The 23751-nt window shown below is 41.8% G+C and overlaps 1 protein-coding gene across 2 annotated transcripts in view; it reads left to right on the top strand.

The window, feature by feature from the left end:
• The window catches only part of ABAT (4-aminobutyrate aminotransferase), a 133118-nt gene that overhangs the window by 105919 nt on the left and 3448 nt on the right, over positions 1 to 23751 (top strand). Inside the window, exons 7-15 of one of the 2 annotated variants that reach the window (XM_073362483.1) lie at positions 1074 to 1154; positions 2608 to 2700; positions 4949 to 5011; positions 7242 to 7305; positions 8125 to 8273; positions 12124 to 12261; positions 13778 to 13945; positions 14494 to 14640; positions 21274 to 21385. In XM_073362483.1, coding sequence (XP_073218584.1) covers positions 1074 to 1154; positions 2608 to 2700; positions 4949 to 5011; positions 7242 to 7305; positions 8125 to 8273; positions 12124 to 12261; positions 13778 to 13945; positions 14494 to 14640; positions 21274 to 21385 — 1015 coding nt within the window. The other variant, XM_073362484.1, reaches the window with a different exon arrangement.

Below are 23751 nucleotides of genomic sequence, written 5' to 3'. Positions count from 1 at the left end.
ATATCATCTCTGCTTTCTCAGCCATTGTTCATGTCAGTCTTTGCTGTGTAGCTCTGTCTCACCAGTGAGATTATCTTCATGAGTATTGGGGATTGGAACTGCAGCTGAGTAAACGCAATCAATTCAAAATGTAAACTATGGCCAGTAATTTTGATGATTTTAATCCTCTTCTCTCACAATCCAGTACCAATCTGATCAACCTCTGAGCGCAGAATCAAGTTACTACTAAAACTAAGCTGGACAAAACCGTTGAATGCAATTTTACATAATATGATGTAGTAGTATCTCATTGAATCAGAACACAAATCCCCATTCCCCCTACAGTATCCATTCATCCAGACTTGGTTTTGCCTTACATGTTATTCCCTTGATGTACTCCTCACTATTGTGAATGTGTGAGAGGATTTTATAAGGGAGAGAGCATGTGTGTTTGTGAGCATAATTTAATTGCAGGGAAACTATTTTATTGTGACAATTGCATTGCTGATTCTTGCAGTTTATCTTTCTCCTGTCCTTTGAACATATCTTTGTCTAGTTCCTCCATCCTCAAAATCCTATACTGTAATAATATCTGGGGGGTGTTTATACCCACAGTGTTCAGAACTGGTCTCCCTTGAAGCCTGATAAGGAAGAAACTATTACACTATCTTAATTAAATTTAAGTTTAGCCATTCTAACTGAAGCCAAATAATTAAGGCTTTAAAGTTTATTTCCTCTGTATAAAAGGAACTGAGATTTTGGTGAAAGAATAGGCTATAGGGATAAAAGATCAGTGTTAAAGAAAAAACATTTCACTGCAGTACAGAATATATCTCTTTAAAGGTGACCCTCAAAGAAAATAAAATTTGGGCTTAAACAGAAAAATGGGCATATTTATTGAGACTTGACTATTTTCAGTTATTTTTAAAACTTCTGTGTCATAACTGGAACTATTTAAGAATTTGCCTAATGTCAGTGTACTTGAACTTTAGACTTAGTTTAATTTACATTTACATTTTTTGAATCAGTCTCAACATCGCAGCTTTTTTCTTATGATATTAAATACTTACTGTTTCTCTTCCTTCATTTTGCAGAGTACATTTATTAACAGACCTGCTCTTGGGATTTTACCTCCAGGGAATTTTGCTGAAACCTTAAAGGAATCTTTGCTTTCGGTAAGTTTAAGAATGAACTATGATGATTTACCATATTCGAAGTCTGCATATTCTCCAAAGTGCATGTATGGTATGAACCCAACCTGAGAGGAAGGATCTGAAATTTCTAGTGCATCAGTAAATTGCAAAGTTACTTAATCACAAATAAGAAATAAGAGCTCTGTGCACTTATATTAAACAACCTCCATTAGAATATTCCTACCATCCATGTTAACCCCGATGAAGGGATTCAGAAGGTATGAAACACAATGAAAAATGCAGTAGCTGCTTTAGTTAATGAGACTACTCACATTCAAAAAGTTAAGCATGTGTTTATCTGCTTTGCGTGATCAGGGCCTAAAGAACATAACAAAATCCAACCTCCAATGTTTAAAGCGATGATGGAAACAGGATTTGAAGAGATTTTAAGGCACAATAGGGTTTTTTTAAAGAGAACTGAACAGATGGTCCTGCTTTTCCACTCTTGAAGAGATTCAAAGGTTGGAATTATTATTAAATAATCATTATTCTGTATTCTTGAAGATGTCTACTGAAATTATGGATAATGAGACTGAGTGTTGACAGTAATCATGGCTTACAACTTGAAGAGCTAAGCATCAAAGGAAGCAATGTTTTTGCTTTGTTAGTGTTCTACCCCTTTTCCAGTTTATGAATGCCCTTTCATAAGTGAAAAATTTCACATGGAACCCAGAAAGTACAAGGGTAAAGTTCTGTCTAAGCATCCTTTAGCTCAAAGTGTGAACAGCTAAAGATGAGGCCCCCAAACCTTCCATTGTTGCATTTTCACTAGAGGCTTTCTCCAAGTGACGTACTCTGCTTGTCAACCTTCTTTTCCGTGTGTGCCGAGCATGCGGAGTTTGGCATTGAGGTTATTTCCCATATGTGCCTTTCTCCAGGTGGTAGTTATTTGTGTAACTATTCTGTAAAGGAATGTGTGCGTTTTCTCTTTCTTTGTTAAAATTGTGATCAATGTTTATGAAGAAACAGATGGCTGATGAAGTGAGCTGTAGCTCACAAAAGCTTATGCTCAAATAAATTGGTTAGTCTCTAAGGTGCCACAAGTACTCCTTTTCTTTTTAGATGGTATTCAGGGTACAGACTTACAAGGGTAAAAATAAAAGCATTTGAATAAGAAATGTTGTGGTTTAACTGTTAGCAGCTGAATCACCTGCCTTCTCCTTTTCAAGAGAATGGGATCCATAAATGAAGCTGGATGTTCCCATGCAGAGAACTTTGCAGATGAAATTTCAGAGAGAACCTCCCACCCCCGCACTGTGATGAAACCAAACCTTTGATTCTCTTAAGAGCTGAATGTGAGAAGTTATGGTGTGTCTGCATGCAGACACCACACTGAATTTATTCTGAGTAAGGGATTGAAATGGGGCTGGTTAGTGTTTTTGCTTTGTTTCATAACTGTGCTATTTTAGCTTTATTACGTCTCCGTTGTTGACAGGTGGCTCCGAAGGGCCTGCAACAGGTTGTCACCATGTCTTGTGGATCCTGCTCTAATGAAAATGCCTTTAAAGCAATATTCATGTGGTACAGGGTAAGTCAAAATACTGAGTATGACTCTTTACAATACTGCAGCACGTAAACATCGACAGTGCTTCATAAGAACCGAATCTACATGGAATGCGTTCCTTTAGTTATACAATTATGGATTAAACTGTAGAAAACAGAATAGACCTTTGCACTTTTGACTTTCTCACTTGGAAGATCCCAGATGTGTCAGCAGCTTTCTCACTAAAAAACTATTGTTTTTTCTTTTCTCCCTGTGCCGCCTCCTCCCCCTGGTCAGAATTAAGTGGATCAGGTAAAAGTAGAGATATAAAATTCGCATTTTGCTTGAACAAGTGATTATTTAAAGATTTGCGCTCTCATGAGCTGGCAGGGCTCCAAACAGAGGCTGTGTTTCTCTCCTGGTTTCCACAATATTTATTTAGATTCCAGTATGCTACAAACTCCACACTGAAAGGCACCCATACAGGACTTTGGGCTCCCTTGACATGCATTTTAAAAACATTAGAACACAGGAGGTACAAAGTAAAGATCAGCCAGTGCAGCAGCACTCCTTCCTCCCTCTTTACCATCACAAATCATGTGACTGATGCAGTTTAAAACCCTCCAGCACACTTTCTCACTCACCAGAAATTCTACCCTCAACTGTCTGTCCTCTGACCATGCCTGTGCAAACAAATGGGCTTTGCAGTGTATAAATTTGGGCTATTTCAGACTTGGGTGTGGTGAGTGGAAGAAGGGGACAGAAGCATTCCAAATGAAAGGAAAGCTGCTGATGCAGCTGTGATGTGCTGGAGGTGGGAAGAGGGAGGGACAGATACCAAGCAGTTTCTGGTTTTTTTAGGTCAAAACCAACACGTGAAATTTCACCCTGAAGCTAGTAGGACCACATGGCTCATAGCAAAACTATTTTGGAAAAGCATCATTCTTTAAATTTGTGCAGTGCATTTTTGTTTCTGGCATTCCAAGGCCTGTGTGTGATTCTAGGGCAAAAAGGGGTTAGAAGAAGTTGGTTACAAAAGTACCAGTGAGGCTATTTTTTAAACAAACATTTTTTTCAAGCTTTTATCTTAAAATGTGTTGCTTAAACTAAACATGCACGGGTCTGGTATAAAATCTTCCTTGGCCCTAGTTTGGAAACAGCATTAAGTTATGTCTACACTATGGACCTTACAGCTGCCCAGTTGTATTGCTCCAGCTGCACCACTGTAAGGTCTCCTGCGTAGCTGCTCTATACTGGTGGAAGAGAACTCTCCTGCCAGCATGAATAAACCACCCCCGTTAAGTGGCGGTAGCTATGTCGGTGGGAGATGCTGTCCTATTGACATAGCGCTGTCCAAACCAGCACTTTTGTTGGTGAAACTTCTGTCAATCAGGGGTGTGAAAAAGTGCTAGCGTAAACAAAGCCTGAGTCACAAGTGGCTATGCTCATTCACAGTCTCTCTCCTAATATCGTGAACTAAACTAGTGCTGGCCAAATCTTTTAACATCTGAATGGAATGTTGTTGGGTGACGGTGGCATACAGGTAACCAGTTAAATCTGCTGCAACCATTAGTTTAAATCCATATGTTATTGTTGCTTATATATTACAGTAGAGCCCAAAGGTCCCAATTAGGATTCATGTCCCATTGTCCCTAATGCAAACATAGATAAAGAGAGAGTCCCTGCTTTGGAGAGCTTACCATCTAAAAGAAGCTAATCTTGTTACTAGTTCCCTAAGCCATTCTCTGGTCCCTCTAAATTCATCTAATAACAAAATAGGTAAGTCCCTTCATTCTCCTTTTGACTTTCAGAATGAGTATATAATGCCTCTAATGCTAGATCATCCCACATAACATGAAACTCATGAGAAACCATGTATGTATCTCTTCAGAGGAAAAACTTACTGTCCGCTTTAGACTAAACAAACTCATAATTAGCTAAAGGAGAGACAAATGGGCAGTGAAGAGTGGTCGCACAGACAAACCCTGAAGCTTCCACTACATCTGAAATACTGAAAAGATTTATTCTCTTTTTAAAAAGAGAGAAATAGAAAGGATTTTCTAACTATCGTCTCATGCCCATTCCAGACAGACTTGTGCCTGTTAAGCTTTGGAGATCCCATGTAATTTGTAGATTAAAAATCCATATATGGTTTCGTCAAGTCTGTCATTTTACCTGCTGGTTAATCCTTCAGACACTTTGTTACAGTGGGATTTTTCAGCAAGACTTCACCAGCAAATAATGTGAGATTCACCTAGGACAGCTCATAAAAACCTCTTCATTACTTTTGCAGAACAAAGAAAGGGGTAATAATAATGTCACAAAGGAAGAACTGGAGACATGCATGATTAACCAGGTAACTTTACTGTTCTGTTATCTCACCCAGACTGTTAGTGTTTGATTTGTTTACAGAAAAAAATCCAGGGCTTTCTAACATTGCAATGGATCCTAGTACCTAAAAGCTTCAAGAATGGTCAATTACCACTCACTCCCAACCAAAATTCTAGGCCTGCTATGGGCATCCTACTGCCTCCCCGGAAAGTAGTTGTGACTTGTGTTAAAACGGCCTTCTTTATATGATACACCATCTGCTAGAGAGACGTGCAGTGCTGAGAGAGACTGTGGGGAGCACTAATATACACAGATTTTTTAAATAAAGATTACGAACATTAACAGTCCTCTTAATTTTTTCCAAAATTGTGGTTTAATGACTTAAAATTAATCAAGAAGCTAGTTTGCCAGGGAATAATCACATGGGAGCAAGAAATTAAGATACAGCTGGAAAGCCTGTGAAGTGCCAATTCAGCTCTAACCCAGATTGTGTTGCTCTAGCCAGTCACAAACCTTAATACACAAGGTTACTAATCAAGTGGGGGAATGTGTTTAATTTGGGACACCTTCTAAGTTGTGAGCATCTTGGAAATTACAGGATCTACAACTCCAGGGTCAGATCCTTGGTTCAGGGTACGTTCCTGTTGTGTTGCTCCGGTGGTGCAATGCTTAAAACTGTCTTGAAGAGGCTCCTGGAAATTCTTCTGCTGGAAGGGGAGCTGGGATGTGCTTTAAATTGGGCCAAAGCCAGGGTAAGAAATGGGGATTGAAGCACACTGTGTTCTTGCAATCCTGGACTGATGGAATGGTCTCCTAGGGATCATTCCAGCTGGCATGAGTTAAAGCCGCCCTATGATCTGATTTATATCAGCAACCCCAGGATTGAGGGAAGTGGTAGATGTGCTAGAAGTACTTTTATCCCTCCCACGGCTACATCTTGTGTGAGCTCACTGCAGTTTAGGATTAAATCCACAGTGTGTTGATCTAAGCATTTTTTTGCTGTTCCAGGAAGGGTATCTTCTGCCTCTCCAAAGCTGCAGAGGTCCCACTGAGGTCATCGGCCTTGTGATATTTAAGGGCCATCCTTTCATAGTATAAAGTTAAGGCACTCCCTGCCTCTGTTCCCAGGGGTGCTAGGCCTGTTTTTCTCTCCAGTGTTCCCCACCATGCAGTGGCATTGAAGTACTACTGGCTAAAGAAAAACTGGTTGAGAATTTTGGGCCTAAAAATATAGGATTTGCATTTAACAGAAACAAACCTTACAAGTTTTACGAAACATTACAGTAGAAGAGTTTCCATTAAATCCTAAAAGAAAAGGACAAATGCAGAAAGAAGAGGGGTTTGTTTAATTTTAATATTCACCTTTGGTGTTTGGAAACTAAATGTTGGGAACCAGAGAGAGAGAGAGAGAGAGAGACTGATTAGCACAGGATATAAACCAACAGCAGGAATGGAGGCAGTTCTTTCACTTTTAAGATTAGGTCACAAAGAAGGGGACTAGTCTCTTTAAAATAACCCAACAGTGTCCCTTTTAAAGTTCAGCTAATGTAAAGTTTCCATACGCATTATACTGGTTTATTTTTCATTCAGCGTCCAATAAGTGAATCAAAATAGAGAGGTGTGTGGTGGTGATCTGAGTGCAGCACTGAGGACTCAGGTGTTCCTGTGTCTAATTGCCACTTTGGACCCAATTCTGCAAACACCTACATACATGCTTACGCTTATAAGTATTGAAGTAACGATCCATGTGTTGGGCACTAATTCCCTTGTGACCTTTGGCAATTCACCATCTGTCTTGATTTCTAAAAAATTGGGCTGATTGACCTCCTCCCCACCCCACAGTGTGTTGGGAGGATTAATTGGTTAGTATTTGCAAAGCAATCTGAAGATGAAATGCTAAATTGGCAGATATTTGTCTTTAGTATTCGTGGTATTTACAGGAGATCAGATAATTTTAAAGGGATGAAGGCTATTTCTTGGCAAAGAAATGTGTGAATATACTTTATGGAACTTGCTGCCTGAAGAGTGAAACTTGCTTGTATTTTAGTTGAGTCAACAGCCAAAAGTTGCAAAAATCTTGCTGTCTTTCCTAACGCTCTGATGGACATACTCTTGACTGGCCGTTTGATTACACGTAGAATGTTTGTGTGTTCTTCAAGTCTAGTTATGTAATCCTGTTTATAATTCCAGTAAGCTACACTGCCACCTTCCTGTTGTTTGAATAGCTCAGTGACATATCCTGTATTTGATTTCAGTCTCCAGGCTGCCCTGACTATAGTATTCTGTCCTTTATGGGTGGATTCCATGGAAGAACCCTGGGTAAGAAAAACACTCCCAGTAACTTATATATTTTTCCCTCTTCCTTTCTCAGCTGATATTAGACACAGCAATGCATATTTATCTCATTGTATTTGTATTTTTTTAAATGAAAGGTTCTTTTGCAATGAATTGGTGATAGAAATACGATCAGTAAAAAAACCCATAGATTTATTAAAATATTAGGAACCTAAATCTGATACTAATGGAATTTGTTAGAAATGTACTAAAACAGCATTTTGTTTCAACTGGAGGTGTGGTTTACTGTGGATTTTCACCTTCAAGGAGATGCCCTTATGTAATTCTAGGCCCATAGTTTTGCCATCTACACTATTAAAAATCTACCGTATTGGGGGGACCTATTTAACAGGATATTATCTGGTACCATTTGGTCCTGCCAGTGCAGATGGGAGAGTTTCATATTTTAAATGTTACCTAACTGTGCTACTGCTTTGAACTTTGCAGGGCTGTAGCTTGATTCAGAACATGGTTTGATCTTGTCAATACTGGGAAGATGAAACCCAGTTTTAACCATAGTGGCCATTACCATCCTGTAACCAGATTCTCCTACCTTTTTTGTAAATTACATTTTAAATAGCGTAGAAGCCATTCAACTCTTGAGAATGATGCTGCACCTAGTAGAAATCCCCAAACCCAATCCATCAATACTCCAGAATAATCAAATATAAATTAATCTGAACACTGCAGTTAAAACAGAATCATCTAGTTATTTCCAGTAGAAGACAGTTTCTCACCTCTCAGAATGTTTCTTTCCTTATTTCTAGTGAGCTTTTGTTTTAATTTTTGTTTTTCTGGGTGTAGGTTGCTTAGCTACAACTCACTCTAAAGCAATTCACAAATTAGACATTCCATCATTTGACTGGCCAATTGCTCCATTCCCAAGACTAAAATACCCCCTGGAAGATTTTGTGAAAGAGAATCAACAGGAAGAAGCCCGCTGTTTAGAAGAGGTGAGTACTTCACTGGCTGCATTCTGTTTTCATTTTGAAATAATGAAGTGTTAGTGGGATTAGCTGCTGTTAACTGGGAAGAACATTTTCAGGAATTGGAATGGCCTTTGATGAAAGCAGTACTCCCTAAGCTGTTACAGTTAATAGCCTGCCTCTGCTGCCATTTAAAAAGAACTGTCGACTATGAAATTATGAATGATCTGCAGAAATCTGCAGAACCAGAGTGAAATTTCGCATGCAAGGAAAGGTTTGTTTAAAAACATCTGAATTAATTTTCTCTCCCAAATTTGGGAGAGGGAAATGTGCACAAGGGTGAGCCTTAGTGTGCTTAGTCCTCTGAAAAGCAACTCTGTAAAAGTGACATGGATTTTCCTGCTTTTCTGTTTAAGATTTCTGGATTCATGCTCTGATCCAATAACCAGCTCCATGAAGTTATATGCCTGTGTGACTCCCCAGTGAAGCCAATGAGGTCTGCCTGTGTAGGTGTAGTGAGGGTCCTATGCAGAGCCAGTTGCAGGATTGAGGCTTCATTTCCAAATTAAAAAACTGATTTTTCTGCTAACCTTGCAAAATCCAGCTGGGATCTGGAAATCAAGTTGTGTTCCATTCTGCCCTTTACATTATTGCTAAGGCTACATTTTACTGTCGGCTGTTTTTAGTAAAAGTCACAGACCGGTCATGGGCAGTAAACAAAAGTTCACGGTTTGTGACCTGTCCATGACTTTTACTATATACTCCTGATTAAAACTTGGGAAGGAGGGGGTGGCTTGGGGGGAACGGCCTGTGGGGGTTGCTCGGGGTGGGGGGAGGGCGCCATGGGTGCTCGGTGCGGGGGCGAGTTGACGAGCTGCGGCAGGCTCCTTACCCAGGTCCTGAGCTCCACATGCTGCCTCCTCTCCTCCCCAAATCCCAGTTTGGCAGCTCTAATTGGCTGGGAACCGTGGCCAATGGGAGCTGGAGGGGCGGTGCCTGCTAGCATAGGCCGCATGTGGAGCTAGGAGCAGAGGGAGGGGAGTTCCTGTAGCCCTTTCAGGGAGCCCGTCCTAGGTAAGCACCACCCCACCCCTGAGCCTCCCTACACCCAAACTCCTGCTGCCGGGGGTGCAGGGTAGGGGGAGAGGAGGCGAGACTGGCCCAAGGGCTGCCCGAGCTGCTCCGGTAGCCCCTGGGCCAGGCACACCAGCCACTGCAGAGGTCATGGAAAGTCATGGAATCCATGACTTCCGTGACGTCTGTGACCAACGTGGAGCCTTAATCATCGCTAATAGCAATCCTGCAGTCAGAATATAGCTGATATTTCTGTTGAAGCATAATGCAGCACAGAGTCCAGGTTGCTCTCCCATAGCTGCACTGGCTCAGCAGTACTAAGATAAGTGAATGCTTGTTTTATTAGTAGAAATAACTCAGGGCAGACACACGGTGAGTAAAAAGGTGTATTTTTTTCATAGCCACTTTTCGACGTGATCTTAACATAGCTTAAATATTCCCCTTTCATGATTCTCAATATTCTGGCCATCTCTTCCTGATTATGAGATATTTGTGCTTCAGGAAGAGTTTTATCCTCCTTATAAACACTCTTCTTTTCCCTGCACAATCCTGCAGCAAAGCTGTGCAGAACCTGGTAGGTTTCTGTGTTATTTCTGTGAATATTGTATCTGCCCCAATTTAGCTGCTAAGTGTTATTCTGTATAACTGCATGTGAGTATATCAGAGGAGGTTGTTAGGGGAAAAAAAAAACAGGAAATAAAACAATGACAGATAAGGTATCTCTGCAGAGAATACTGAGGGTCCTCAACAGAACAGTGGAGGATCTATTAAATGGGGAGTGTGCCTCTGCATGGCTCCAATCAAGCTAGCTAGTTTATTTTTCCAAGACCCAAACAAAGGATCAAAGGGATACTAAATCTTTAAAGACCTCTGTCTAGAGAGGAAAGAGGGTGAGCAGGCAGGAGCAGCTGGATGTAAGGCTCTGACACAGATACCGAGGGTATGTCTGCACTGCAGTTAAAAACCCGCAGCTGGCCCATGCCAGCTGACTCGGGCTCAAACTAAGGGGCTGTTTAATTGCAGTATAGAGGTTCAGGCTTGGTCTGGAGCCTGGACTGTTGGACCCTGAAAGGTGGAAGGGTCCCAGAGTTCAGGCTGCAGCCTGAGCCCGAACATCTGCATTGCAATTAAACAGCCCCTTAGCCTGAGCCACACGAACCAGAGTCAGCTGGTATGTGCCTGCCATGGGTTTTTAATTGCGGTGTAGACATACCCTGAGAGTATGCTGCATGGGCTGTCTCTCCCAGCCCAAGAGTAGGAATGTCTAGGCTGATTGGAACTTACTTAAAATTCATTCTCTCCTTGCAAGTTATGAGTAAGGTTCCTGCATGTCAGCCTTATTTGTTATTTTAACCCATTTCTCTGACTGCTGTGTTCTTGCTGACTAATAAGTAGTAGTTTGTTTTGAAAAGGCTGAACTCTGTCACTGCATAGATTTTGTGGTTATAGAATTTCCAAGAGAGAATACTCCTGCAAGGAGCCAAGCAAAATTGGCCCTGATAAAGGAGCCATGAATAATGTAACTGGAGTCGACGTACCTTAGGTCGAGTTACCGCAGAGTCTACACCGCGGGGGTCGATGGGAGAAAATTTCCCGTTGACTTACCTTACTTTTCTCGTCGGGGTAGAGTACAGGGGTTGACTGGATAGCAATCTGCAGTCGATTTGGTGGGTCTTTACTAGACCCGCTAAATCGACCGCAGGTGGCTCGATCTCAGAGTGTCAATCTGTGCTGTAGTGTAGACCTGCCCTGAGAGTGGCAGTGAAGTGGAGGCCCCAAGCCATCACTTGGAAGCATGCCCTTACAGGAGACTGCAGAGGGTTACAAGGCATAGCAGCTCTGTGATCTCAAACAGAACAATGATGAATTTGAGACTTCATAACTATTTACACTTCAACAGGCTAGGATGTCCTAAACGAAGCACTATCACTCCGCAGCAGGATCGTTCAGATGGACATGTTGGGTTACACTGGAGTGAGTTTTTATTCAAACCTGGATACAATCAGGAAAAACTACTTGCATAGCAAAATGCTTTTGGGATACATGCTGTTATGACAAACAGCAAAAAACCAACATGTCAGTGGAGAAAGCAAGGATGCAAAGGATCAATTCACAAACTTAAAGATTATAAAGAGATGATGATTTGTTTGAAAGGCCCTATAATAGCTGATCAGCACCTTCAGAAAAATGTCACTTTAAATAGCATAAGCTGTTACCAGCCCCAGGAAGCTTGGAGTGGAAATTTCCAGACACAAATTATATTACGAACCATCAACAACTGGTACTCTGGGATTAATTAACATTTTTCTATAAAATGTTCTCAGCAACAAAAGTTCTGCACTATTTAATCTGCTTAATTTCAAGGTATCTGCAGTATATTTCCTTGTAATACTAATAATTCAAAATGATTAGATGGGGTTTCACTTAGTGGCACAATATGTAACTGATTTTTCTTCAGCATCATTTGAGTGGCTTAATAAACTAAAGTGGTTTCCATTATTTCCCTCAGTTTTGCTACAACTTTCAAACAAGCATTATTGTAAATTAATGTGAGCTGGGTTAAAATGGTTTAAAATTATAGCACTTTAACAATAATCCAAATTAAGAAGTACGTAACAATCCTAATTTCTTCAGCAACCACATGTTAATTCTTTCATGTTAATGTTTGTGGTTTTTGATGCCACCAGTGATCTTTGCACCAAAGAAGTCCAGCGTCTGGTGCCAGGAAGGACTAGTTTTTCCTGGGAGGAAACTTGCCATTATATCGTGGGAGGAAAATGTAATATCCGTGTTTGATATACAGGTGGAAGATCTGATTGTAAAGTACAGGAAAAAGAAGAAGATTGTTGCTGGAATAATCATTGAACCAATTCAGTCAGAGGGGGGAGACAATCATGCTTCAGATGACTTCTTCAGGAAGCTACGGGACATTACCAGAAAGGTAAATCAAACATTTAGAGGTCCACTAAATGGTTAGCTGAGTTTGCAAGACTTCATTCCTGCTTCTCAAGTTAACTGGCATTTTCTCCAGACCATTTCAATGGGTTTCTCGTAATCCCCTTCTGAAGACTAACATAATTGTCCAAACATCCTAGCAGACCTCTCAAATGGCACTGGTGGCAATGATGTGTATGTGCTCAGACCCATCAGTGCCTCTTCAGCAGCACAGTAACACCTCCTGTTCCATTTGAAGTGTTCTCAGAGAGTTAGCAGTGACTTGTTCTATTGAATAAATTCCCCCACTCTCAAGGGAGTCCGAGGGATTGGTCCAGTCTGATAAATCCTGGTTCCTCATCAGTGTTCCTTAAGCTATAAAGCTAACTTCCATAGAGAGGCTCACACAATTCCAGGAACAGTAGTTGGGATGGTGAAGAAGTATTTTTCTTTTTGGAACATTTGTATTTGCAAATATAGACCCAGCAAAAGTAAAAGCAGAAGTTGAGTCCAGATGTAAGTTCAGATGAACCAGTAAATGACAAAAATGGACAAGATGTTTTATAACATTTGGAATGTCATGGGAGCCATTTAAAAGGGGAGATGAGACCAACCTTTCATTTTCTTCTTGTAAAGGTTCTGGGGGAGAAACCTGAAAGTGTGTTCATGGAAAAACATGTTAATGACATTTGGGTAACCCTGTTCTGTAGGATGAAACAGCATAGTTTCCCTTTGTTAACAAGTGCTCTCACTGCCCACTCATTTTTCTCATAGTGGCATCATTTGAGCGGTTTAGATGAGGCTAAATCCAGCAGTTTTTGTCTTGCCCAAACTGAGGATGTGCCAATGTTGTAACAATACTGTGTTGAACACACTTAGTAATCTGTTTTAATGTGACTTTTCAAAATGTCCCTGCCTGCACAGGATCACTGGAGTAGTCCATTGCAAGTAACATCTTTTTTTTTTTTTTTTTAAAGGGCTGGAATTTTCAGCTAATCAGGGTGACCTGATTGGCCAACCATTCCAAAGTGCTTTATGTTACAGAACAGATGTGCTGTGATGTTGCCTGTCTCTCTCGAACGTGACTGGCCCCCAGTGTTGTAGATGGAAACTTTCAAAAGCACAAATGGAAGTTAGGCTCCTAACTCCCATTGACTTTCATTGGGAATTTAAAGTCTAACTGCTTTTTGAACTTTTGAAAATTACCCCCCTAATATCCCATATAATTGTTTTGAGACAGTCTACATAAAATATGGTTCTTTTCTCTGTTGTCCTCACAAGCTTGTATAAAAACCAGATTACTGTGTATCTTCCTGAAAAATAGCTGAATTTCTTTTGATGATGTAGTAAAAGATAAACTGTTCACAGACTGACATGAAAGGGATGTTTAGAACAGTTCTCCTGACATATTGTTCTGTGCACTATTACTTAACTCTTAGTATTTATGTATTTAGTAAGAGAGGTGAATATTTGTTTTGGAAACATGGATTCAAGTTCCCTGATCTCTCAATCTTTCTGAACAGCATGGCTGTGCATTTCTGGTGGACGAGGTGCAGACAGGAGGCGGCTGCACTGGGAAGTTTTGGGCCCATGAACACTGGGGCTTAGATGACCCAGCTGATGTGGTAACGTTTAGTAAGAAGATGATGACAGGAGGATTTTTTCACAAGGAGGAGTTCAGGCCCGATGGTGTAAGTGTTTTAGTGTACCTTGGACTCTGTAGTCCTAAGTATTAATGAGTGAAGGAAGATGACCGATTTCTGGGAATGATTCTACAATGTGCTGAACCTTGGGACATGCTTCTGTTCTCAAATGCCTGGTGAGCAGTATTGCTGCATATCTAATAAACTCAGCTGGCCTGCAACTGAGTTCATCCGATATGTGGCAATGCGCATGACATATCTGAGTGGGATGGAGCTGTTATTTGACACACACTCTGTATAATCCCACAAGCACATGGCCTCAGTTACACACACATCCATTTCAGTGAGGTTACAAAGGACAGTGTGCCATTCTCTGCGCAGAGTGGCTTCTCCCTGGTTCTTCTTAAATGCTGTGGATCTGCTCCCTTCTGGGCAGGCTTTCTGTTCCTACAACACAGAAGAGGCACCGAGTGTTCATTTCTGGTGCCCCAGATGTTTGTTGACACCCATGTATTCACTTTCCTTTGTGTACAGCATTGCTTTGATTCAAATTGCCTCTCACCATCTTCCACAATTTTTTTCCCCTCTCCCTCCAGCCATATCGGATTTTTAACACCTGGCTTGGAGATCCCGCCAAGAACCTCATGCTTGTTGAAGTCCTTAATGTTATTAAGAGGGAAGACCTTCTAAACAATGCAGCCCATGCAGGGAAAGCTCTACTGGCCGGGCTGCTGGACTTGCAGGTAACTTGCAGGGTGCGGGAGGGGGTTCCGACCTGGGGCAGGGGGTTCAGGGTGTGGGCTCTGGCCGGGCAGTACTTAACTGAGGCAGCTCCCAGTTGGCGGCACAGCAGGGCTAAGGTAGGCTTCCTGCCTGCCCTGGCTCTGCGCTTCTCCCGGAAATGGCCGGCATGTCCGACCTCCTAGGCAGAGGCGCAGCCAGGCAGCTCTGCATGCTGCTGTGTTCACAGGCGCCGCCCCCACAGCTCCCATTGGTCACAGTTCCCGGCCAATGGGAGCTGCGGAACTGGTGCTGGGGGCGGGGGCAGCATGCAGAGTTTCCTTGATTGCCCCTGTGCTTAGGGGCTGGACATACCGGCTGCTTCTGGGAGCGGCATGGAGCTGACCGGACTTTTAAGGGCCTGGCGGGGCGAACTAGCACTCACAGCTCCAGTGCGATGTGGGGGCCCGAGGATTGGGGCTTCTGGCCTGCCGTAGGTACCCCACCTCTGGACTAGATGATCAAGATAGTCCCCTTTGGCCTTAGTCTATGAGTCTGAGTTCTACTGTGTGGTTTACCATCAGTGTACACAGGTTTAATTGTCCTGGTTTTATTGTTTTAAGGTTAAATATCTCCTTGTACTACAGAAGTCCCACTTGTCTTCTAGACAAGAAAATGAAGAGATGATGGGCCTTTTCCACCACAAGTATTAGAGTTTTTATTGACTGAGGTCTTTATCGCACTGCTCAGCAGTGTCTGAGCCCCATTGTGATCACCAGCAGAGTGCAGGATTGGGCCCACCTCAAAATCCTGGTGCATTCACTGAAATTGTTTTTAATACAAATAAAATCTGGGTTTACTGACGCTTTTACAATAATCAGGCCAGTCTGTACTAGCACAAAAGGTTTTTGAATGGTTATTTACTGTGAGATACTAAGCTAATGCTAGGAATATAGGAATCTATTGGCACTTAGAAGCTGTGTGACTAAGATAGGGGAAGTGTTTGTCCAATTGAGCAGGTGGTTGGACTAGATGACCTCCTGAAGTCCCTCCAACCCTGATATTCTATGATCTTATGATTAATCTGTGAATAGTGGGTGGACAAAGAGGAGTACAACCAGCACATTTGTTTGCAAATGGTTAACTGCTGTTCTCCCTCAGGAGCTACTCATTAATGATCCTGTCCAAGCAGACAGGGAGAAGTGACCATGTGGTTTCTTTTCTTTGAGATTTATGGGGTAAATTAAAATTGTTTACTCTTTAACTTCAGTTTGCAGGATTTGTGTCCTGAAGCTGAGTTATGATGGGTTCAGTCTGTGGACATGACAGATCTCGCTGCCTCAGCTTCTGTACTAAACTATTGATCATGGGTGGTTGGGTTGTTGTTTTTTAATTAAAAGCAGTCCTATAGAATATACCAGACACTAGTTCAATGTGCTGCATAGAGACAGTCGTATATAAGGTCATCTCCTCAAAGTGTGGTGCATATTAAATAAAATGGGTTCAAACAAGAACTGGATAAGTTCATGGAGGATGACTATTAGTCACGATGATCAGGGATGCAACTCCATGCTCAGAGAAACTGTAAACCTCTGACTACCACAACCCGGAGGAGGACAGGGGTGGATCATTCTGTAATTGCCCTGTTTTGTACACTCCCCCTGAAGTTCTATTGGGCCACTGTTGGAGACAGGATATGGGCAAGATGGACCCTGATCTGACACAGTATGCCAGTTCTTATGCTCTTATATTGGGGAGTGAGATTTTTCTTTCTATACAAAAATCCCTGCTGTTGCCCTTTTCATTTTTCTCTTTTCATTAAAAAAGGCTATGTCCCAGCCACACAGTGGTGCATGCTTCCTTGGGGAATAAAGAGCTAAACTCTTGCTAGTCTCACTTAGAAAACAAAGTTACCACTTCACTAGAAATAAGCATCATAATGGGCAAGGGGTTGAACATACCTACTACTGTGTATATGTATTTTTAGCAACAGAATATATTTGTGTCTAGCAAAACTTACAGCTTATGCAACATGAAGATAAGCTGGTTTCTAGCACCATTCAGTAAGTGGTTTGTGCTCAGACCGTGGGCTGTGGCCGGCAGTTGGAAGCTGTGAGCTTCAAAACAGGGTTCGAAATCCAGAAGCCTCTGTTCATTGGCTGAGCCTTAGTCAGGGTGCAGGGCTATCAAGAAGGCCAGGGCTTTATGAAGCAGTGAAAAAGTGACCAGGGAGCTTTGCGACCAGGGACTGCTAACTGGGAGTTTCGAGAAGGAGTTGGGAAGGGGGCGAGGTACACTTGCCAATCTTCAAAACCTTTAAACTAAACTATAATCAAAACTTCTTGATTTAAACAAAAACCCTATCATTAACCTAGGTAACTGTAGGAGAAAATGCAGGCAGAAGCCCAGCAGCAGAGTGGGGGTTATCCTGTTTATTGCACTTGCTGTAGCATGTATGATTACCTGCTCTGTGAGCGGGTGGCGTATGTGTGCATTCGGTGCCAGGAGCTCCTGGCCCTCAGAGACTGTGTACGGGCTTTGGAGGCCAGGGTGGCGGAACTGGAGGAGCTAAGGGAGGCAGAGAGGTATGTTGATGAGGCTTTCCAGGACCCTGTAGGTTTGTCCCACCTCCGGTCAGACAGTCCCTGCGCTGTTAAGGAGGATGAAAGGCCCAGAGAAGGAGGGCAGTCAATGGGAACAGAAGGAAACCTTCCCATAGTTGGGACCCTCCTTCCAGATGATGTTGGGGTATCCTCTTGCACTGAGGTTACCTCTCCGGGGAGGGTGGAGGGGGGGAACTCCAGTCATTAGGAAAAGGCAGGTGTTAGTAAGGGGAGATTTGATCATTAGAAACCTAGATATCTGGGTTTGAGAACTGTATGGTGACTTGCCTGCCTAGTGCAAAGGTTGTGGATCTAGATAGACTTATGTGTAGTGCTGGGGAGGAGCCAGTGGTCGTGGTACATGTAAGTACCAATGACGTAGGGAGGGTAGGAGAGACGTCCTGGAGGCCAAATTTAGGCGGCTAGGAAAGAGACTGAAATCTAGGACCTCTATGGTGGCATTCTCAGAAATGCTACCAGTTCCACGCGCAGGGCCAGGTGGGCAGGCAGAGCGTCAGAGTCTCGATGCGTGGATGAGACGATGGTGTAGAGAGGAGGGGTTTAAATATATTAGGAACTGGGGAAAATTTTGGGATGGGGGAGCCTATACAGGAAGGATGGGCTCCACCTAAACCAAAGTGGATCCAGACTGCTGGCACTTAACGTTAAAAAGGTTGCAGAGCAGTCTTTAAACTAAGAGATGGGGGAAGCCGATTGCTGCAGAGGAGCACATGGATTGGACAGAGACTTCTCTTCGAGTAGAGTCTATTGATAGAGATTCTCTAGGTTTTAGTCAGTAGGGGGGATGAAAGAGGATAAAGTATGGGCCAGATCAGACGAGAAACATTCACATAAAGAATCTGACACATCAGAAAAGGGCAGACAAATAAACAGTGACAAGTTTTTTAAAGTGCTTGTACACAAATGCTAGAAGTCTAAATAATAAGATGGGTGAACTAGAGTGCCTCGTGTTAAAGGAGGATATTGATATAATAGGCATCACAGAAACCTGGTGGAGTGAGGACAATCAATGGGACACAATCATTCCGGGGTACAAAATATATCGGAAGGACAGAACAGGTCGTTGGGGGGAGGTGGGGGAAGTGGCACTATATGTGAAAGAAAATGTAGAATCAAATGAAATAAAAATCTTAAATGAATCCACATGTTCCACAGAATCTCTATGGATAGTAATTCCATGCTCTAATAAGAATATAACAGTAGGGATCTATTATCGACCGCCTGACAAGGCTAGTGATAGTGAGGATGAGATGCTAAGGGAGATAAGAGAGGCTATCAAAAGAAAAAACTCAATAATAGTAGGGGATATCAATTATCCCTATATTGACTGGGTACATGTCACCTCCGGACGAAATGCAGAGACAAAATTTCTTGATACTTTAAATAACTGCGTCTTGGAGCAGCTGGTACAGGAACCCACAAGGGGCGAGGCAAAACTCGATCTAGTCCTGAGTGGAGCGCAGGATCCGGTCCAAGAGGTAACTATAACAGGACCACTTGGAAATAATGACCATAATATAACAACATTTAACATTTCTGTGGTGGGAAGAACACTTCAACAGCCCAACACTGTGGCATTTAATTTCAGAAAGGGGAACTATACAAAATGAGGAGGTTAGTTAAACAGAAATTAAAAGGTACAGTGACTAGAGTGAAATCCCCGCAAGCTGCATGGACACTTTTCAAAGACACCATAATAGGGGCTCAACTTAAATATATACCCCAAATTAAAAAACACAGTAAAAGAACTAAAAAAGAGCCACCGTGGCTTAACTACTTAACTCAAAAGGTAATAACAAAATGTTTTTTAAGTACATCAGAAGCAGGAAGCCTGCTAAACAACCAGTGGGGCCCCTGGACGATTGAGATACAAAAAGGAGCACTTAAAGACGATAAAGTCATCATGGAGAAAGTAAATGAATTCTTTGCTTCAGTCTTCACGGCTGAGGATGTTAGGGAGATTCCCAAACCTGAGACGTCTTTTGTAGGTGACAAATCTGAGGAATTGTCACAGATTGAAGTGTCACTAGAGGAGGTTTTGGAATTAATTGAGAATCTTAACAGTAACAAGTCACTGGGACCAGATGGCATTCACCCAAGAGTTCTGAAAGAACTCAAATGTGAAATTGCGGAACTATTAAGTATGGTTTGTAAACTGTCCTTTATGTCAGCTACTGTACCCGATGACTGGAAGATACCTAATGTAACGCCAATATTTAAGAAGAGCTCTAGAGGTGATCCTGGCAATTACAGACAGGTAAGTCTAATGTCAGTACCGGGCAAATTAGTTGAAACTAGTAAAATTGTCAGACATACAGAAGAACATAAATTGTTGCGCAAAAGTCAACATGGTTTCTGTAAAGGGAGATCATGTCTTACTAATCTATTAGAGTTCTTTGAGGGGGTCAACAAACATGTGGACAAGGTCCCTCACCAAAGACTCTTACGTAAATTAAGTTGTCATGGGATAAGAGGGAAGATCCTTTCATGGATTGAGAACTGGTTAAAAGACAGGGAACAAAGGACAGGAATAAATGGTAAATTTTCAGAATGTAGAGGAGTAACTAGTGGTGTTCCCCAAAGGTCAGTCCTAGGACCAATCCCATTCAACTTATTCATAAATGATCTGGAGAAAGGGGTAAACAATGAGGTGGCAAAGTTTGCAGATGATACTAAACTGCTCAAGATAGTTAAGACCAAAGCAGACTGGGAAGAACTTCAAAAAGATCTCACAAAACTAAGTGATTCGGCAACAAAATGGCAAATGAAATTTAATGCGGATAAATGTAAAGAAATGTACATTGAAAAAAAAAAATAACCCCACATACAATATGGTGGAGGCTAATTTAGCTACAACTAATCAGGAAAGAGATGTTGGAGTAATTGTGGATAGTTCTCTGAAGACGTCAACGCAGTAGGCAGTCAAAAAAGCAAACAGGGTGTTAGGAATAATTTAAAAAGGGATAGAGAATAAGACAGAGAATATTTTATTGCCCTTATATAAATCCGTGATACGCCCACATCTTGAACACTGCGTACAGATGTGGTCCCCTCATCTCAAAAAAGATATACTGGCATTAGAAAAGGTTCAGAGAAGGGCAACTAAAATGATTAGGGGTTTGGAACGGGTCCCATATGAGGAGAGATTAAAGAGGCTAGGACTTTTCAGCTTGGAAAAGAGGAGACTAACGGGGGATATGATAGAGGTAAAAAAATTATGATTGGTGTGGAGAAAGTGAAGAAGGAAACGTTATTTACTTGTTCCCATAATATAAGAACTAGGGGCCACCAAATGAAATTAATGGGCAGCAGGTTTAAAACAAATAAAAGGAAGTTCTTCTTCACTCATCGCACAGTCAACCTGTGGAACTCCTTGGCTGAGGAGGTTGTGAAGGCTAGGACTATAACAGGGTTTAAAAGAGAACTGGATAAATTCATGGAGGTTAAGTCCATTAATGGCTATTAGCCAGGATGGGTAAGGAATGGTGTCCCTAGCCTCTGTTTGTCAGAGGGTGGAGATGGATGGCAGGAGAGAGATCACTAGATCATTACCTGTTAGGTTCACTCCCTCTGGCCACTGTCGGTAGACAGGATACTGGGCTGACCCAGTGTGGCCATTCTTATGTTCTTATTTGCCTTGGCAGTATCCCAAATGTACAGGATGGGTGCATTTTAAAAATCCAAGTAAATATTGCCTATTGATCCTGTTCTGTGGGGTGAACTCTGTCAGACTCCTTTATGTCCTTATGAGAGAGAACACACATTTCTAACAGGAATAGACATCTAAGTTTCTAGTTACTAAACTTTCCAGCAACACCAGGCAGTTATTGTAGCTTGGTAAATTGGTCACAGGACCCTGTGTCAGAAATTAAAACTGTGTAGTATTTCCGTGGCTGCAGATACTGAGAAGGCAGAGTTTCCACGTGTCAGAATCCCAAGGTGCACAGCTCACCAGCAGAATGTCCTGGAGTCTCTGCTGGAAAGGTCTGACAGCAGATGTAGAAGTAATGCTCCCATAACTCTTTATTCTAGGCTCGTTACCCCCATCTCATCAGCAGAGCGAGAGGGCGAGGGACATTCTGTTCGTTTGACACTCCAAATGATGCAACCAGGACCAAGCTAATTGCAATAGCCAGAAATAAAGGTATGATAAAGTCTGTCCACATGTCATGCGGGAGAGTGGCTTTCAGTATCACATCCCCGCATGCATTTGATTTTTCTCCTGTGGCGCATAGACAATGTCACACGGATGTTGCACCAGGGAATGAAAAAGTTCCAGAAAATTGTGTTTTCCCTGGCTGAGGAAATAACATACTATTTCCATAAGCATGATGCCAAAGCCTCAGGTTGTTTCCACATTCGGGATGTAAGACAACAGAAATGTTCCCCTAATGTTCTACATACAGCCTAACACTTCAGTGGAGATTTTAATTTTTATATTAAAATAGAGGTTAGTTCTACCAAGGCTTTTTTTGTTAGTGAATACATTTACACCACCACACTAATTTATCATGTATGTATGAGTAATATTTTATAATGCCATTTATAATTTTAATTTTTTAATTAGAAAATGAGATCTTTTTTCTATAACAGTGGAATGTTCTATTTAGGCTGGTAATACTCAAAATTTATTTGTGTATAGAAAATCACATAATCGAGTGTGTGTGTATATATCCCTATATAATCCACTCTTCTTGCAGTGTAGCTTACAACAATTTATAGTTTATAGAACTGTCATTTTATGTCATGACATACCACAGTTTATACAACTGTGCAGACTATAATTTCATAATAATAGATCGTCTATAGAAGTGTATCTGTAGCTGGTCAAGATTTTCAAAAGTAACTAGTGATTTTTGGGTGCCCAACTTGAGACACCTTAGAAGGGGCCTGAATTTCAAACAAAGTGCTGAGCACCCAGCCTCTGAAAATAAGGTTCCTTCTAATTTGTCTCAAGTCAGGCACCCCAAATCACTAGTCACTGTAGATCTTTAGGTTTATACAATTATACAGTGGTTTTTTAGAGGACTGTTAAATTCTAGTATTATGTTGACATGTGGGGTTGGGGAGCAAAACCTTTTCTTTGTAAAAGCTGAAACAGTAAAACAGTTTCCATTAGGCATTAGGGCTGTGATCTTGCATTTCCATAAAATAAGACTCCTGTGCAATGAAAATCTTTGTAACATTATAAGTTTTAAAATAAATACGGTTTTGGGGAAATGCCTGTTATTAAATTTGAGGCTTCAGAAAGTCTATCTGTACATCCTGCTTATAGAACTGACTCAGACAAATTAAGATGCAAAAGGTGAAAAAGATTTAAATCCCAGAATGGGGGAGGGTGAAAGCTATTAACTTTATGCAATACTCAGTGATGAAATAACCCTTGAAGCTCCCTAAAACAGTAACAAAAGTACCAGCAATTATTGTACTTTAGAGACGAGACAGATCTTCTTTGTGGGAATTTATTTTTTCCCACCCAAGCTTTAGAGAGAGATTTTCATTGCTGAGAGACTCCAAATTTAAAATGCAACCTACCTTATTGTTTTAAACATCCCCCTGATTCTATGAATTCTTAGCCGTCCAAGACTAAGGTAGCTTAAGAATGGTACACATAGAGCAGACAATTGTATTCATGAACTTGGTGCTGTCCCTCTGCTGAAATTACTGTCAGACTAACATTTTAGAAAACTATAAAAGAAAATCAACATCCTCCTTGCTTATGAAAAGTGAGCCAACCGAGAAAGCTGAAGGAGAAACACTTTCAGGGCCACTTCAAAACTAGTTAGTGCTGTAGGGTAGGTGTGGGTGGGTGGGTGTGGACCAGGCCTTGTCTACACTACACAGTTTTGTCGGCAGAAGGCAGCTTTTGACAACAAAACAGTGGAGGTGTACACACTAAAAAGCTACTTATGTCGGCAAAACAAAACCACCTTGACGAGAGGCATAAAGCTTTTTGTGGCAAAATTAAAGCGAGAAAGCATCCATGTAGATGCTACAGTTTATGTCGCCATAACTGGCCTCCCCCAGTATCCTACAATGCCTATTGTGACCGCTCTGCTCAATGTTTTGAACTCTGCTGCCCTGTATACAGCTACACAAGTATGCACCCCTCCCCTTTCAAAGCTCCTTGAAGTTCTCACAGCTGAACATGCCGCTCCCCTCTTGCAGCAAAGAGCAAATCATGAACGTGGAATCCTGCTCTCTCTGGCACTAAGAAGAAAGCAGTAGGCATGTCTGATGTTCAGGGTGTTCCGCTCCCCCTGCCTCAGGACTGGTTGTTTCCGGCTGCTGTCTGAACTTAGACAGCATGCCGACATAATCACTTCCCTCACACACATTCTGTCTGTCTCTCACATACACATTTTCCCCACACTCGCTCAAACACTCCCCAACACGCACTGTCTCTCTTTCTTCCCCTTCCTCCTCCTCCCCCCCCGCTCCCTGTCTAGGGTTGCCAACTTTGGTTGGATGAATTCCTGGAGGTTTCATCACATGACATTATCTTTAATT

This window comes from Lepidochelys kempii, chromosome 10, assembly GCF_965140285.1.
Source record: "Lepidochelys kempii isolate rLepKem1 chromosome 10, rLepKem1.hap1, whole genome shotgun sequence".
NCBI lineage: Eukaryota > Metazoa > Chordata > Testudines > Cheloniidae > Lepidochelys > Lepidochelys kempii.
Note: the sequence above shows the minus strand (reverse complement) of the source record. Positions and strands in the feature narration are given on the sequence as shown.